General features: G+C 46.1%; 2 protein-coding genes across 2 annotated transcripts in view; one reads left to right on the forward strand and one right to left on the reverse strand.

The window, feature by feature from the left end:
* Positions 1–15,250, forward strand: part of HEATR4 (HEAT repeat containing 4) — a 42,866-nt gene that overhangs the window by 15,879 nt on the left and 11,737 nt on the right. Inside the window, 9 exon segments of the mRNA XM_008070676.1 lie at positions 854–1,014; positions 1,884–1,988; positions 5,021–5,139; positions 5,836–6,016; positions 6,886–6,955; positions 7,766–7,955; positions 9,503–9,581; positions 11,384–11,543; positions 14,111–14,169. Of these exon segments, the coding sequence (XP_008068867.1) occupies positions 854–1,014; positions 1,884–1,988; positions 5,021–5,139; positions 5,836–6,016; positions 6,886–6,955; positions 7,766–7,955; positions 9,503–9,581; positions 11,384–11,543; positions 14,111–14,169 (1,124 nt within the window).
* On the reverse strand, positions 13,821–15,244 carry RIOX1 (ribosomal oxygenase 1). Its single transcript, XM_021718859.1, has one exon. The coding sequence runs from the start codon at positions 15,237–15,239 to the stop codon at positions 14,277–14,279; it is 963 nt and encodes a 320-aa protein (XP_021574534.1). The 5' UTR covers positions 15,240–15,244; the 3' UTR covers positions 13,821–14,276.

A 15,250-nucleotide genomic window follows, 5' to 3' on the forward strand; every position in this document is an offset into this window, starting at 1 on the left:
GAAGGGTCGCCGGAGCCCAGCAGGTCGAGGTTGCAGTGGCCAGGAGCGGCCACTGCACTCCAGTCTGGGCAACAAAGTGAGACTCCAGCTCAAAAAAAAAGGCTGTCCAATGATTAGGCCCAAGGTACCTAACTGCTGTCTCTGAGATGGACTGTTAACTTGATAAGGGGAACTGGTAGACTGCCTGGGCCTTCTGAATATAGACACTCAACAGCTTAATTCTTTGTATTAGGAAAATCTCCTGCCCATGCCTTCCTAATCTCCAGGAGGAAAAACAACTGCAACTCTCAGCGAGGCTGGAAGTGCCTTATGTCTCAGTTTCCTAATAAGAACCTTTAACTTTTCAGCCAGGCATGGTGGCTCATGCCTGTAATTCCAGCACTTTGGGAGACAAAGGCGAGAGGACTGCCTGAGCCCAGAGTTCGAGACCAGCATGGGCAACATGGCAAGACCTTGTCTCTACAATAAATCAAAAAATTAGTTGAGTATGGTGGCATGTGCCTGTAGTTCCAGCTACTTGGAAGGCTGAGGAGGAAGGATCGCTTGAGCCCAGCAGGTCAAGGCTGTGGTGACCATGAGTGTGCTACCACACTGCAGCCCAGGCAACAGTGAGATTTCAACTCAAACAAACAAATAAATAAGTAAAAGATTTAACTGTTCAGGCTGAGATTTTCAGCTTATATTTAAAACTTGATATGATCCATTTAAATGTGGTTTAAGGGATTAGATTTCTAGAGTGAGTGAAGCATAGGGAAGTGAAAAATCTGGCAGGTAGCAGCTTTGGTGCCAATCCAAAGGCTGTTTTCTCTGGGGAAAGACACCATTCTGAGCTCCTTTTCCACCCACTTGACAGGTAACAGCGTGGACAGCTGGGCCGCAGCTCAGTGCTTGGCTCTGGAAGGTGCTGCCACCTATGCCGTGATAAAGAGGATCCTTCATGAGCTGTTTAACAAGAAGAGTGAGGACACTGAGGACCAGTCTTGTATCCTCCTGAGCCATCTCAGTGGGAAGACAGTAAATGTCCATTCCAGGGTCAGAGAAAGAAACCAAGTTTGGGGGAACAATCAGGTCTTTGAGATCAGTGCATGTAAGGAATCTAAAATACAGGTGGTCAGGTTGATGATCTCAAGCCCAGGTAAAAGTGAACCGAGGGCAGGGTGGCTCACACCTATAATCCCAGCACTTTGGGAGGCTGAGGTGAGAGGACTGCATGAGCCCATGGGTTTGAGACCAGTCTCGACAGCTTGGTGAGACCTCATCTCTGCAGTAAACCAAAAAATTAGCTGGGCATGGTGGTGCATGCCTGTAGTTCCAGCTACTTGGAAGGCTGAGGCGGAAGGATTGCCTGAGCCCAGCAGGTCGACGCTGCGGTGGCCATGAGCATGACACTGCACTTCAGCCCGGGGTGACAGAGTGAAACTCCAACTCAAAAAAAAAAAAAAAACGAACCAAGTATGGGTGAGCCTGGGAGAAGAGGTGTTTACAAGGAAAAGTGACAACAGCCAGCTAAGAAAAGCAGGTGCAGATGGTCTCTGTGTATGCAAGGAGCTGTAACATGTAGAATTTGATTCCACTAGAAGTCCACCACTGAAAACTGCAGAGACCCACAACTGTGTTTAGTTACTTTCAGTGAAACTGAAATGTGAAACTCACAAGTGTGAGGCACATTTTAGGGGTAAAAACAGGTAATTTAAGGATCACCTGAGCCCAGCAGGTCGAGGCTGTGGCAATGAGTGTGCCACTGCACTCCAGCCTGGGTGACAGAATGAGACTCTGACCAAAGGAAAAAAAATTGTGCAGGATGCCACATTAGGGTATAAGTGCAAGGATCCAGTATCTCTAAAAGTGACTGTGAATATCATACAAGTCTTCCATGTCCTCAGACCCTGATACACACCATGCTTGCCCTGGAGCTGAACAGCTGTCAATGGAAGGACCGGATTGTGGCCTGCAGGGCTTTCTCTCGGATCCGTGGAAATGTCTGCTTGGTAAACATCCTCTTTCTTTGCTTCCAGGACTGAAAGCCTAAGCATGACAGAGCCACTTTTTGTTACTATCTACATCCCATTCTTACAAAATAGATCTGTCTCCACGTTGCTACTTCTAACTTCTAGCCCAGAATTATCTTCAAAGGACGACATGTCTTTCTGTGACTTAAGTCAGGGCTTCTCAGTGTGGTGGCAGTCTTAAACTGTAACTGATCCACAATGAAACAGTACATAAATTTAAAGGAGTTTAGAAACTTGTATAGTAATTTGACATTGCCTCAATAGAAATGAACTTTATAAAAGTATCACTAATGACATACTTTCTCCTTCATCACAAATTATTTGAGAAGCACTGTTTGTTTTTTGTTTTTAACTATGAAAGGTAGATTTATTAAGGAAAGAAATGTGAAAAGCACAACAGGCAGGACAACAGCAAGAGCGTCTGCTATCTGCTTCCTGAAGAGCACTGACTTAAACTACCCAGCAACCTAACTATAGTTGTCTGTTACTTGTATAGGTGTCTGTGCTGGTTGAGTGTTCGGCCCATACATATAAAACAGTCCCCGCTTTCAAAACCCTGACATTGTAGCTAGAGCAATAAAACAAACATATACACGTGATCCAAGAACAAGCAATAAATGTAAGATACTCCCTTAAAATTTTCCAGAGAGACTGGTGCGGGTGAACATATCAGTTAAGGTTCTGTAAAGGAGTATAGGGCCTAGCTAGAAATGTAGAAGGAATTCCAGGCAAGGAAACCTTTTTTTTTTTTTTTTTGAGTTGGAGTCTCACTACAGGTGCGCGCTACCATGCCCGGCTAATTTTTTTGATTTATTGTAGAGATGAGGTCTCGCCTGCCCGGGCGGGTCTCAAACCCGCGGGCTCAAGCAATCCACTCACCTCAGCCTCCCAAAGGCGCAGGATTATAGGCTGAGCCACCAAGCCCAGCAAGGAAACCTTTTGCCATCATTTTCCAATCATCTTCAGCTGTCCAAACAGCATCTTTTCCTTATAACACTGGGTATCTCCAGGATGGCCCCGAATACTGCCATTCCCATGATAGACGAACACTTTCCATTCTTTAGCCCTCACATTTTGATACAAGGGCAAAGAATCTGACTACTCAGCATAGCAGTCACCAGAAGAGGTTTCAGAGAGGGTCACTGTCTCAAGTGCTGCTGCCCCAGGAGCTTGTCAGAAATGCAAAACCTCCCACCTTAGACCAGCTCAGTCAGAAGCTGCATTTTTTTTTTTTTTTTTGAGTCAAGGTCTCACTTTGTCGCCCAAACTGGAGTACAGTGGCATGACCAGGTTCACCACAGCCTTGACCTCCTGGTCTCGGGCGATCCTTCTGCCTCAGTCTCTTAAGTAGCTGGAACTACAAGCACATACCACCATGACTGGCTAAATTTTTTTTTTTTGAGTTGGAGTCTCACTCTGTTGCCCAGGCTAGAGTGCAGTGGCATGCTCATGGCCACCGCAGCCTAGACCTGCTGGGCTCAGGCAATCCTTCCACCTCAGCCCTCCAAGTGGCTGGGACTACAGGTGTGCACCACCACGCCCAGTTAATTTATTTATTGTAGAGATGAGGTCTCGCCAAGTTGCCCAGGCTGGTCTCAAACCCCCCGGCTCAGGCAATCCTCTCACTTCAGCCTCCCAAAGTGCTGGGATTATAGGCATGAGCCACTGCACCTGGCCTTAAATATTTTTAAAAAAATTTTTGTAGGCTGGGCACAAGGGCTCAGCCTGTAATCCCAGCACTTTGGGAGGCCTAGGAAATATAATTGCCTGAGCCAGGGGGTTTGAGACCAGCCTGGGCAACTTGGTGAGACCTCGTCTCTACAGTAAGTCATGAAAACTCATCAGGCATGGTGGTGTGCATCTGTAGTTCCAGCTACTTGGAAGGCTGAGGTGGAAGGAAATCCTAAGCCCAACAGGTCAAGGCTGTGGTGGCTATGAGTGTGCCACTGCATTTCAGCCTGGGTGACAAGAGTGAGACTCCAACTCAAAAAAAAAAAATTTTTGTTGAGAGGAGATTTCACTATGTTGCCTAGGCTGGTCCCAAACTCCTGCACTCAAGAGATTCTCTCACCTCGGCCTCCCAAAGTGTTAGGATTATAGGCATGAGCCACTGTACCCGGCCAGAAGCTGCATTTTAACAACATCCAATTCATTTTCACCTTCACCTCCTTGGCACTTGGCTCTTAGGATTGCTAACTGCAAGTAAAAGGACATGCAGAGTTAGCGGGGGCCAGGGAAAAGATGATGAGGACTTCACGTCAGACTGCCAGAATTGCGAAAGGCAGCATGTCTATGAATCTTTTCACTCAGTGAGCAGGCAGCTTCTGACCATATCTGACATGCCAGGTACCATGCTAGCACCGGGAATGCATGCCTTTCCCTGGCAAATGTTATAAGCAGCTATAAGGTATGATGGGGCGTTCCCGTGTTTATAAGGGGCAAAGACGACTCCACTAGGGGATGCTTTTTGAGCTATATCCTAAAAGAGTATGAAAACATCAAGTGATGGGGTGGGGAAGGGAGGTGTTTCCAGCAGGGAGAAGAGGGTGGGCACATTTACATGATCTTCATGTAGTAATTGTCCCTTCCCCTCTGAGAGAACACTTACAGGGAGACCAACTGTCCTGATTTGTCCAGGAAAGTCACAGGCAAACTGGATGAGCTTGTCACCCATTGAGTATCGCTTTCAGATTTTAAGTCTCTCAAGTACATATTTTGTTGGCACTAACACTATATAAAGGGTGAGCCTTGCAAAGACAGAGGCTTGGATGCTAGTTCCAGCACATGCCAGGTTAATCCTGAGTAAGTTAATCAAAGCCTCCATTTTGTCATCTGTAAGTAGCAATAACACCTGCCCCCTGGATTGTTCGGGAGATCAAGGGATGAGTGAAAACACTTCGCACACTCATGAGTACAGCCGTGAGTTTTTAAGAAAAGAAAGAAAACAGCACGATGCCAAGTACAGAATTAACATTCCCCGAGTGGTCGCAAATGACTGTACCTATTGACAGGACATGAAACACAAGCTGATCCAGCTGATGTGGAATGACTGGAATAAAGGAGTTCGGCAAGCAGCCGCACAAGCACTGGGGCAGATGAACCTGGGGAAGGAGGTGCACAACACTATCAGGTGGGACCTGATCAACGCAGGACTCTTCCCTACTTAGGAGTTCCTGGGGGCCTGGGATCCAGCCAGCATTTGTTGAGTTGCTCTGTATGCTCAGGGCTGGCCCAAGCCCCACCATAAAAAAGTTAACGGTCTCTACAAAAACTCACTGTGTGGCCTGGGAAAGCAGTACGGAGCCCCCACGAGGTGCGAGGTAGTGTTGGAGGGAGTTCAAAAGTATGACACGATTCTGATAACCACAGGAAAGATACACAGATACCTAATTAAAAATACCAAATCATTAAAAACTAGGACAAATGACATATGCCATAACTGCTCCAGCAGGAAAGTGGAATACTCAATGTGGGCTAGAGGTTAAGGCCAAGTTCAGGGAGGATGGATAAGCTGTATAGACATTCCAGGCCAGAAATGAGCGTGGCACATGTGAGTCCAGGGGAGAACTTGACTGTGACAAGGATTTTCCTTCATTCATTCAACATAGTTAAGTGCCCAGTATATACCAGGCAACAGAAATTCATGTAAATAAAAGAGTAGAGGTCTGTACCCAGTAAACTTACCAAGCAGACTAAGGCTGAATAGCAAAGGGTAGGCTGGATAATGAAGAGCCTACAGAACTTGGATTTATACTGAGGACATCAGTGGGGGCGGCAGGAACTGAGAGTTTAAGAAGGAGAAATAAAAGCAACGTGTGCCTTACAGGGTCAAGCTGAGTCAAGGAAATTCCCAGGAGCGTGTGGAAGCTCTCTCTCTCATAGGTGGGCTCAAGCTCATGACCGCCAAGCTTCTCCCAGGCTTCCTGCACTGCTTCTCTGATGACTTCACAGCAGTCCGGGGGGCAGCCTGTTTGGCAGCCGGTGCCCTGCAGATCCGCAACAAGATGGTGAGTCAGGGAAACGTTCTCATTTTACCTGATGGACCCGAAGAGGGCATTCCCTTCCCTCGTTGTATAATGTACTTGCCATTCTGTGGGACACAAAATGAGGTCAGACCCAGGAAGGATGGGTTTACCTAGGCCACATCAGTCAGCTGGGACCATTTAGTCAGCCGAGACTTCACTCTAGCACACACCCCGGATTCTGTTCTCAGTTCAGTTAACTAGTTTCTCATTACCTGGGTGTTCATGGGCATGAGGATCAATTCCAGTGAACACAGTTATAATTCTTAGTTACTAGGGCACACCTAATTGAGGTATTCAAAAGCCGTATGGCCACAGATATGTGGGCTTAGAAAACCAACCTACGGGCCGGGCGCAGTGCCTCAAGACTATAACCCCAGCACTTTGGGAGGCTGAGGTGAAAGGATTACCTGAGCCCATGGGGTGGAGACCAGCCTGGGCAACTTGGTGAGACCTCACCTCTACAATAAATCAAAAAAATTAGCCAGGCATGGTGGTGTATGCCTGTAGTTCCAGCTACTTGGAAGGCTGAGGTGGAAGGACTGCCTGAGCCCAGCAGGTCAAGGATACGGTGGCCGAGAGTGTGCCACTGCATTCCAGCCTAGGCAACAGAGTGAGACTCCAACACACACACCAAAATTTTATTTTAATGAAAATCAACTTATAGACACCAGATCATTCAGATAACACATGACACATACTGGGGGTACTTCAGGCCCAAGTTCACTTGTTACTAGAGTCGATAGACGGCCATTTTTCCGTTATGGCATCTTTTAGAGACAAGTGAGGTCTCTGTTTCTGGTTCACTCTTGTCCTGGTTAAACCTACTCAACACTGTCTTTTATCCATCCCAGGTACTTAAATGCCTTCTGAATCTGATGCAGCGAGATCCTTACTGGAAAATTAAGGCCTTTGCCATTCGAGGTATTACAGAAAGGGGGCCCCAACTCCTTTATCTTAAATACCTTTCCTGGTACTAGCAGAAATCATCCCCAGAAACTTTCTAGTAATGGGATAAAATGTAGGGAAAGGGACAATCTTAGCTTTTCATAAGTTCCTTGACTGAAAAGGAAAAGATTATTTTCTTCTTGTTGTTAATTTTTACTTAAGGATCTTGAGTCTAGGTCTATGTCAAACTTGTTAAGGTAAAGGGCTAATGAGACAGTCACTGCCAAGAGAATTGGGGGTAAGTTCCAAGTAGGTAACCACTGTTGAATACATCTTGTTTTCCCTAGAGGTTTCAACTATCACACTCTGTAAAGGTCAGACTGGTTTCAAGACTGCTACAGACCTAAAACTCTGCCCACTGATTTTCCTAGTTTGTTTTTAGGATCTTTGGTACTACTTCTCTTTAAGACAGACTTTGGCAGGTCCCCAGCAAGATCAGCTCTAGGTAAACCTGTAAAGTGAAGTAATTGTGCCTCCCTTCCCTGTCATCCTGCCTTGCTAGGCTGGTCTTCCAAGTTATCTGTCCCATATCTCATCCCAAAATATGTAAGTTAATCTAAGTTCACATCCTAATGGGCAAGGATGAGATGGTACATCCCCTTCTAGAAATCCCTTGGAGGTAATGTCCGCTCTAAACTATCCCTGCAATTCTAGTGTGATCAATCACCATCCAAAAGGGAAAAAAAGGAAGATATTGTTTGCAAACTCAATTTATTTCTGAATGCTAAGATATAGCCAGCTCAGTCTTCAGTGACAGTGGAACATGCTGCTCTCTAATCTCTGCAGCTCTAGGGCAGATTGGGCAAGTGAGCCCCCAGCTGACAGATCTCCTGCTCTGGGCTATCCACTATGAAGAGTCACCAGGTGTACGACTGGAAGCTTGCCGTAGCATCCTGGCCCTCAAACTTCAAGGGGACCAGGTCAGAGACACATTCCTAGACGTGCTACTCCTGGAGAACAACGATGCTGTTCTCAAGTAAGCACTAAACCTCTAGTTCCTACCATGACCTCTTTTTCTGCCAACCTGCCCATCCCTGATCTCTGGATACGTCCCTGCTTTTCTAGGCTGCCTCATGGCAGTCAAAGCACAATCTCACTTGTCTCATCAGTGTCATTCACAAGCAAACAAACTCCCAAGTAGGTAACAGAAAAACTGACCTAAATTAGACTGAAAGTCAAGTTCGTGTAGTTCATGCAATGTTTCTCCCTGCCAAGGTGGTTTTAAGTTGTTCATATATTCAACCACCATTTACCAAGTGCCTATTATGACAACAGGCTTTTTTCTCATGTCAGACAGATAAGATGCCTGACATCCCAAGGTTTAAGAGAGGCATATCTCTCACCTGAGCATGAAAACCCAATCACCAAACTTCTGAACTACAAAAGGATCTACAACAGGCTTTAGAGTCAAAACGACCAGGGTCTGAATTCCAGTATGCAAAAGTTATGTGAGCCTGAGGAATGAACTTAACTGAGTCCATTTATCAAATGCAGTTGATAATCTACATCAGTGGTCTCCAACCTTGTTTGCATCAAGGACTGGTTTCATGGAAGACAATTTTTCCATAGACCAGGGTGGGATAGTGGGATATGCAGTCAAGCCTCATTGCCAATGTTAATTTGTATTTGCAGCTGCTCCCCAGTGCTAGCATCACTGCCTCAGCTCTACCTCAGATCAGGCATTAGAATCTCATAAGGAAGCCGGGCTCAGTGGCTTAGCCTGTAATCCCGTGCTTTGGGAGGCTGAGGTGAGTGGACTGACTGAGCCCACAGGTTTGAGACCCGCCTAGGCAACTTGGCGAGACCTCATCTCCACAATAAATCAAAAATTAGCTGGGCGTGGTGGCGCATACCTGTACTTCCAGCTACTTGGAAGTCTGAGGTGGAAGGATTGCCAGTGCCCAGCAGGTCGAGGCTGCGGTGGCTGGGAGTGGCCACTGCACTCCAGTTTGGGCAAGAGTGAGACTCCAACTCAAAAAAAAAAAAAAAAAAGAATCTCATAAGGAGCATGCAACCTAGATCCCTTGCATGTGGAGTTCACAATAGGTTTCACACTCCTATGAGAATCTAATTCCACTACTGATCTGATCGGAGACAGAGCTCAAGCAGTAATGTGAGCAATGGAGAGCAGTTGTAAATACAGATGAAGCCTTGCTGCTTGTATGCCACTCACCTCCCACTGTGCAGCCTGGCTACTAACAGGCCACGAATTAAAACCAGTCTGTGACCCAGGAGTTGGGGACCCCTAGTCTACATTATAGGGTTGTGACAATGAGATTATATGTTTAAGGTCTGTCATAAAGGTATTCAGTAAATGTTACCTATTGTACCCTCAACTACATCATCTCAAAAACTGTACAACCCCTCTACAAGCTAAGCATCATACCATTTTTGCAGATAGGACTTAGCAACTGCAGTTAGGACTAGAATTTAGTATTCTTGCCAGACTTTGAGTCCTGTTTTCCACCCCCATGTCTTTTTTAAGGACAGGGCAGAGCAATCTAAATCCTTTTTATCTTTCAGAGAAATTTACCAGGCAATGAAGATACTCAATTTAGAAAATGAAGGAAACCAAGAAATGCTTCAGGAGATCAAGAATAGGGTAATAAGTGCTAGTTGTGTTTTCAACAGAAAATTCAGGGCTCTTAAGTATTCCTAAGATCCCTCCCCCTGACAAGCATATACCTGCCCTTTCACCACCACAGAAATACTTTCTACAACCCCAAACAGAGATACAGTATCATTTACAAAACATCTGTCCAAGACTAGGTTATAAAATTCTATCTGCAAAGACAAAAACAAAACAAAAATCCCGTCAAGTAGCTCTTAAAATCAGGCCTTATTGTTGTTTCTGAAATACTGTTTCCCTCCCCTCCCATTTTCTCCTCACCATCCCTTGAATCCAAGTGGTTCCTTTCTTTTTTGGAGCTGGCTCCCTAGAGTTTTTTCTTAATTTTCCTTAATTCCTAATCTGGATCCTTGCACTAAAGGAATTCTCTAGCTGAAAGGGTTGTTCTAATATTTATTTATTTTTTTTTTCTGAGTAGGAGTCTCACTCTGTCACCCAGGAAAGAATGCAGTGGCATACTCATGGCTACCACAGCCTCACCTGCTGGGCTCAGGCAATCTTTCCGCCTCAGCCTTCCAAGTATGCCACCACACCCAAATTATTTATGTATTTATTAGTTGGAGTCTCACTCTGTCGCTGGAGTGCAGTGGCACACTCATGGCCACCGCAGCCCTGACCTGCTAGGCTCAGGTGGTCCTTCCACCTCAGCCTTCCAAGGAACTGCAACTACAGGCACGAACCACCATGCCCAGCTTTTTTTTGATTTATTGTAGAGATGAGGTCTCACCAAGTTGCCCAGGCTGGTCTCAAACCCATGGGCTCAGGCAATCCTCTCACTTCCACTTTCCAAAGTGCTGGGATTACAGGCATGAGCCACTAAGCCTGGCCTATTTTTCAAAACTGTTAGATGAGATGAAGAAATACAGGGAAAATGACTTTTTTTTTGTTTTCTTTTTTCAAAAAGGACTTTTAAAAGGTAATTCAGAGCCAGGTACGGTGGCTCACACCTATAATCCCAGTACTCTGGAAGGTGGAGGCGAGAGGACTGCCTGAGCCCTGTCACAGGTTCAAGACAGCCTGGGGAATATGGCAAGACCTCATCTCTACAATAAATCAAAAAATTAGCCAGGCGTGGTGGCACATACCTGTAGTTCCAGCTACTTGGAAGACTGAAATGGTAGGAGCTCCTGAACCCAGCAGGTCAAGGATGCAGTGGCCATGAGAATGCCACTATACTCTAGCTTGGGCAGCAGAGTGAGACTCCGACTTAAAAAAAAAAAAAAAAGGCCGGGTGCGGTGGCTCAAGCCTGTGATCTCAGCACTTTGGGAGGCCAAGGCAAGAGAACTGCCCGAGCTCAGGGGTTCAAGATCAGCCTGGGCAATTTGGTGAGACCTCATCTCTACAATATATCAAAAAATTAGCCAGATGTGGTAGCGGGCGCCTGTAGTTCCGGCTACTTAGAAGGCTGAGGTGGAAGGATCGCCTGTGCCCAGCAGGTTGATGCTGGAACGGCCGTGAGCATGCCACTGCACTCCAGCCTGGGTGACAGAGTGAGACTCAGACTCAAAAAAAAAAAGGAATTCAGGAAACCAACTTTACACCAAGCAAGCATTTGTTAGCAGGTTCCTTTCATCATGCCCAAAAAGCTAAAGTACAATTTTTATTAACAGACATAAAAAAAATCTCCAACTATTATCACAAGAGAACAAAGTACTCAGGCATTTATATGCACCTAATAGTATTAAGCATGATATAATCACAGTTGCTGTGTGAATGTTTCCTGATGATTTGCTGCCCAGTACAGTTGCTTTTAGTATCACTTTTTCTCATCTAGATTAAAACACTAACCCAGAAGGATATGCTGACACAGAAAATACTCAAGCTGGAGATGGTCACTGCAAAAGTGAGGGAAGGAGCAAAACGTGTTTACTCAAAACCCAAAGAGGAGCAAGAGCCACTGACACTCCAGACTTTTCTCCAAGAAACTTTTCAGGGTAGGTTTTCCAGGGGTGAGTTCTATGCCTTGACTCCTTTAATAAGCCTTTTTCCAGGTTCTGGATGATTTGGGACTTAGTATCAAGCCCTGTAGGATGAAAATCAAGAAAGGTTACTTCCTTTCCCTCATGGCTACCATCCACTCAGTTGTTGTTATTTTTTTCTGACTCCAAGGTTTTTTACTCATTTACTATTTATTCCTTAAAAAAGAAAGAGGCAGCTATATTTGAACTGATTTAAAAGTTAGGTCAATAAAAAACATAATCAAAAAATCAAGTCTTTATAAAAAACAAAAAACTAGCCAGGCGTTCATGCCTATAATCCCAGCACTTTGGGAGACTGAGGTGAGAGGACTGCCTGAGACCAAGGGTTCAAGACCCACCTGGGCAACTTGGTGAGATCCACGGTCTACAATAAATTAAAAACTTAGCCAGGCATGGTGGTACACGCCTATAGTCCTAGCTACTTGGAAGTCTGAGGTTGAAAGATTGCCTGAGTCCAGGAGTTCAAGGCTGCAGAGGCCATGAATGCATCACTGCATTTCTGCATGGGTGACGGAGTGAGACTCCAACTCAAAAAAAAAAAAGGCCAGGGTCAGTGGCTTGGCCTGTAATCCCAGCACTTTGGGAGGCCGAAGCCAGTGGATTGCCTGAGCCCACAAGTTCAAGATCAGCCCGGGCAACTTGGTGAGACCTCAACTCCACAATAAATCAAAAATCAGCAGGGCGTGATAGTGTGTGCCTGTAATTCTGGCTACTTGGAAGGCTGAGGCGGAAGGATCCCCGGAGCCCAGCAGGTCGATGCTGGGGTGGCCGTAAGTATGCCACTGCACTCCAGCCTGGGTGAGGAAGTGAGACTCCAACTCAAAAATAAATAAATAAGCCGGGCTCGGGGCTCAGCCGTACCCGAATAAATAATAAATAAAAACTAAAATTTATGTTTGACTAACCACAAAAAAAAAGCCTTTAAAAAAAGTCTTATAAGCTTAACCTTTAATAGTGGTTACCTCTGGAAAGTGGGGTTGGAGGGAGAGCTATCATCTTTATGCACAACTATGTTTTTGTAACTTTTTTTTTTAAAGAGACGAGGTTTTCTGTTTCCCATACTGGTCTTGGAACTCCTGGGCTCAAGCAATCCTCCCACCTTGGCCTCCCAAAGTGCTGAAATTACAGGTGTGAGCAGCCACACCTGGCCACCTGCTTCTGTAATTTTTAAAAAAAGACTTGTTCTCAACCTTAAATAACTGAGCCTACCCATTATGGTGATAGGATCTCAAGAGTCCCAAACACAACCTAAATGGTGAGGGTGCAGAAATTAAGCCGTACCAAAATATACTTACAAAATCTGTGTGCCCAAGTGTAGCAGCAGCCTCGGGTCACTCAACCAGCTGCCTACCAGTTACCACCCCAAACCCAGGTCTTCTGGTTCCAAGTCCAGTGCTCTTTCTGGTACACCAGGCACTTTTCCACCAAGCATGAGAATATTCACTTGCCAGACTTGGGGAAGTTTCTTCCAACTGCCAGAAAAAAATGAGAGTGGAAAGTAACTTCAACACCAACCTTCCCTCACAGCCAGCTTGCTAAACACTGGATGACTAATGCCTATGAAAGCACAACTAGGTAAAATGCTGCCCCTTTGAGAGCAGTGCCAGCCAGTGACACAAACACTAGGCAAAAACCTAATACCCCCGAAGCTGACTTTACTGGGGGAAAATACCTTTTCTACTAGGATTGGGCTGTGTGGGGTTCAAGTAGCATAATTAAACAGCATAATTAAAATGAATAAATTACCCCCAAAGTCAGAGGACTGGCCCCAAACAAATGAGTTACTCTTCTGTGAAAGGCTGATTAACACGCTTCCTGGCCAGGTGCGGTGGCTCATGCCTATAATCCCAGCATTTTGGGAGGCCGAGGTGAGAGCCCACAGGTTCGAGACCAGCCTGGGTAACTTGGGGAGACCTTATCCCTACAATAAATTTAAAAATTAGCTGGGCTTGGTAGTACATGCCTGTAGTTCCAGCTACTTGGAAGGTTGAGGTGGAAGGATCACCTGAACCCAGCAGGTCGAGGCTGCAGTGACCAGGAGCATGCCACTGCACTCCAGCCTGGGCAACAGAATGAGACTCCAATTTAAAAAAAAAAAAACATGCTTTCTTTACATCCGACAAACACCCCAACTTGCTTTTCACCTCAAGCATTACAGATTTTCCCTATATTCCTCCCCCTCCTTCATTTCTTCAAACAATCCCACATAATAATCTAGCCTTAGAAAAGGGAAACATTCTTTGGCACTTTAATAATAAACTTTTCTAATGTTCATACAAACTTAATATTAACAAACAGGATACTGATCCCGACCCTCATCCCCAAACTGATGAAAGAGAACTCGAATGAAAGATGAAAATTAAAAAAAAAAAAAAAAATTCCTAATGTCTTAAGCAGAATAACACCGCCAGTGCTACACAGTACACCAAAGCCTGAGGGTAATGAAGATTGGTGCTCTGCAGTGATCAGGAATCAAGGTTACTTTTTTTTACTCCAACTTCTGCTTTTATGTTTGTACCTAGATGAGGTGGTTCTTCCTAGAAGACAGTCTGAATTTTGTGACATCGATGCAATCATAAAGGTAAATGTGAGCACACTGATGGTTGTCAAGGTAAGGACACGAGTTTTAAAAAGGTGGCAGTGGCGGGGAAAATCACTACTGCCTTGTTTCCAGCAATCAACAAGAAACTAGTTTAGGGCTAGAGGCACCTTGGTAAGCAGCAGCCCCTTATCATACAACATGGTTGCCAATGAAAGCTGGTCCTCCACACTGTCACAGGGCAGGTCCCCTACCCTTACAAACTCTGGGTAGGAGCGAAGCAGGAGTTCCATGGCATCGGCTTGCTGGGGGTATATTTCCAAGCACTTGGGTTCTTCCAGATGATAAACACGAGAGTTTTCCACCGTGTAATAGAGAAACAATTGGCCTCCCTCACCCACCAGCCGAGCTATCCCATCCTGAAGCATGTGGACTTCCGTTTCTGTTGTCAACTGGGCCCCCACGTTTACAGGTTCTCCGGCCTCCCAGCGAATGGGGAGCCCGTGAACACTTAGTGCCCTCTCCCTATCAGTCAAAACAGGGGGCAGAGAATCGTGGATGAAATCTTTGGCTCGCTGGTCAGCCACAGCATCAACAGGAGCAAAATGCCCCAGGCGGGCAACCAAGACCCGCACCTTCTCCATGAAGGCGGTTCTTCGCGGATCCTTAGAATCGGAATGCTGGGCCCCCATGTAATCCATGAAGTCTCGGGGCAGACCCCTCCGAAATTCCACATTTTCTTCCATTGCAGCCTGCATGGCCAAAGGCAGGACGGCCTCTAGGAAGTCGCCCCAGGAATTGCGCTGGTACGTGGACAAGGTCAAGTGCAGAGAGTGGACTCCATCCTGGCACTCGGCTTGGTGAATGAAGCCCCGCGGAAAATAGAGCAAATCTCCAGGTTCCAGCACCGTCTGCAGCACCGGTTCCCCGAGGTCGTCCTGACTGAAGTTGGGGCTGGAAGTCAGGGCCAGCTCCTCAGCGGGGACCCGGGGCCGGTACACACGCCAGAGCTTCCTGCCTTCCAGCTGCAGCACGAAAGCCTCGATGTCGTCGTAGTGGGGGGCGAAGCCCTGAGAGTTGGGGGGCGTGAGGTAGACGTTGGAGCCTGCCATGCTTCCAAACT

The sequence above is a fragment of the Carlito syrichta genome, unplaced genomic scaffold (assembly GCF_000164805.1).
Source record: "Carlito syrichta isolate Samal-C Ts95f unplaced genomic scaffold, Tarsius_syrichta-2.0.1 Scaffold313910, whole genome shotgun sequence".
NCBI lineage: Eukaryota > Metazoa > Chordata > Mammalia > Primates > Tarsiidae > Carlito > Carlito syrichta.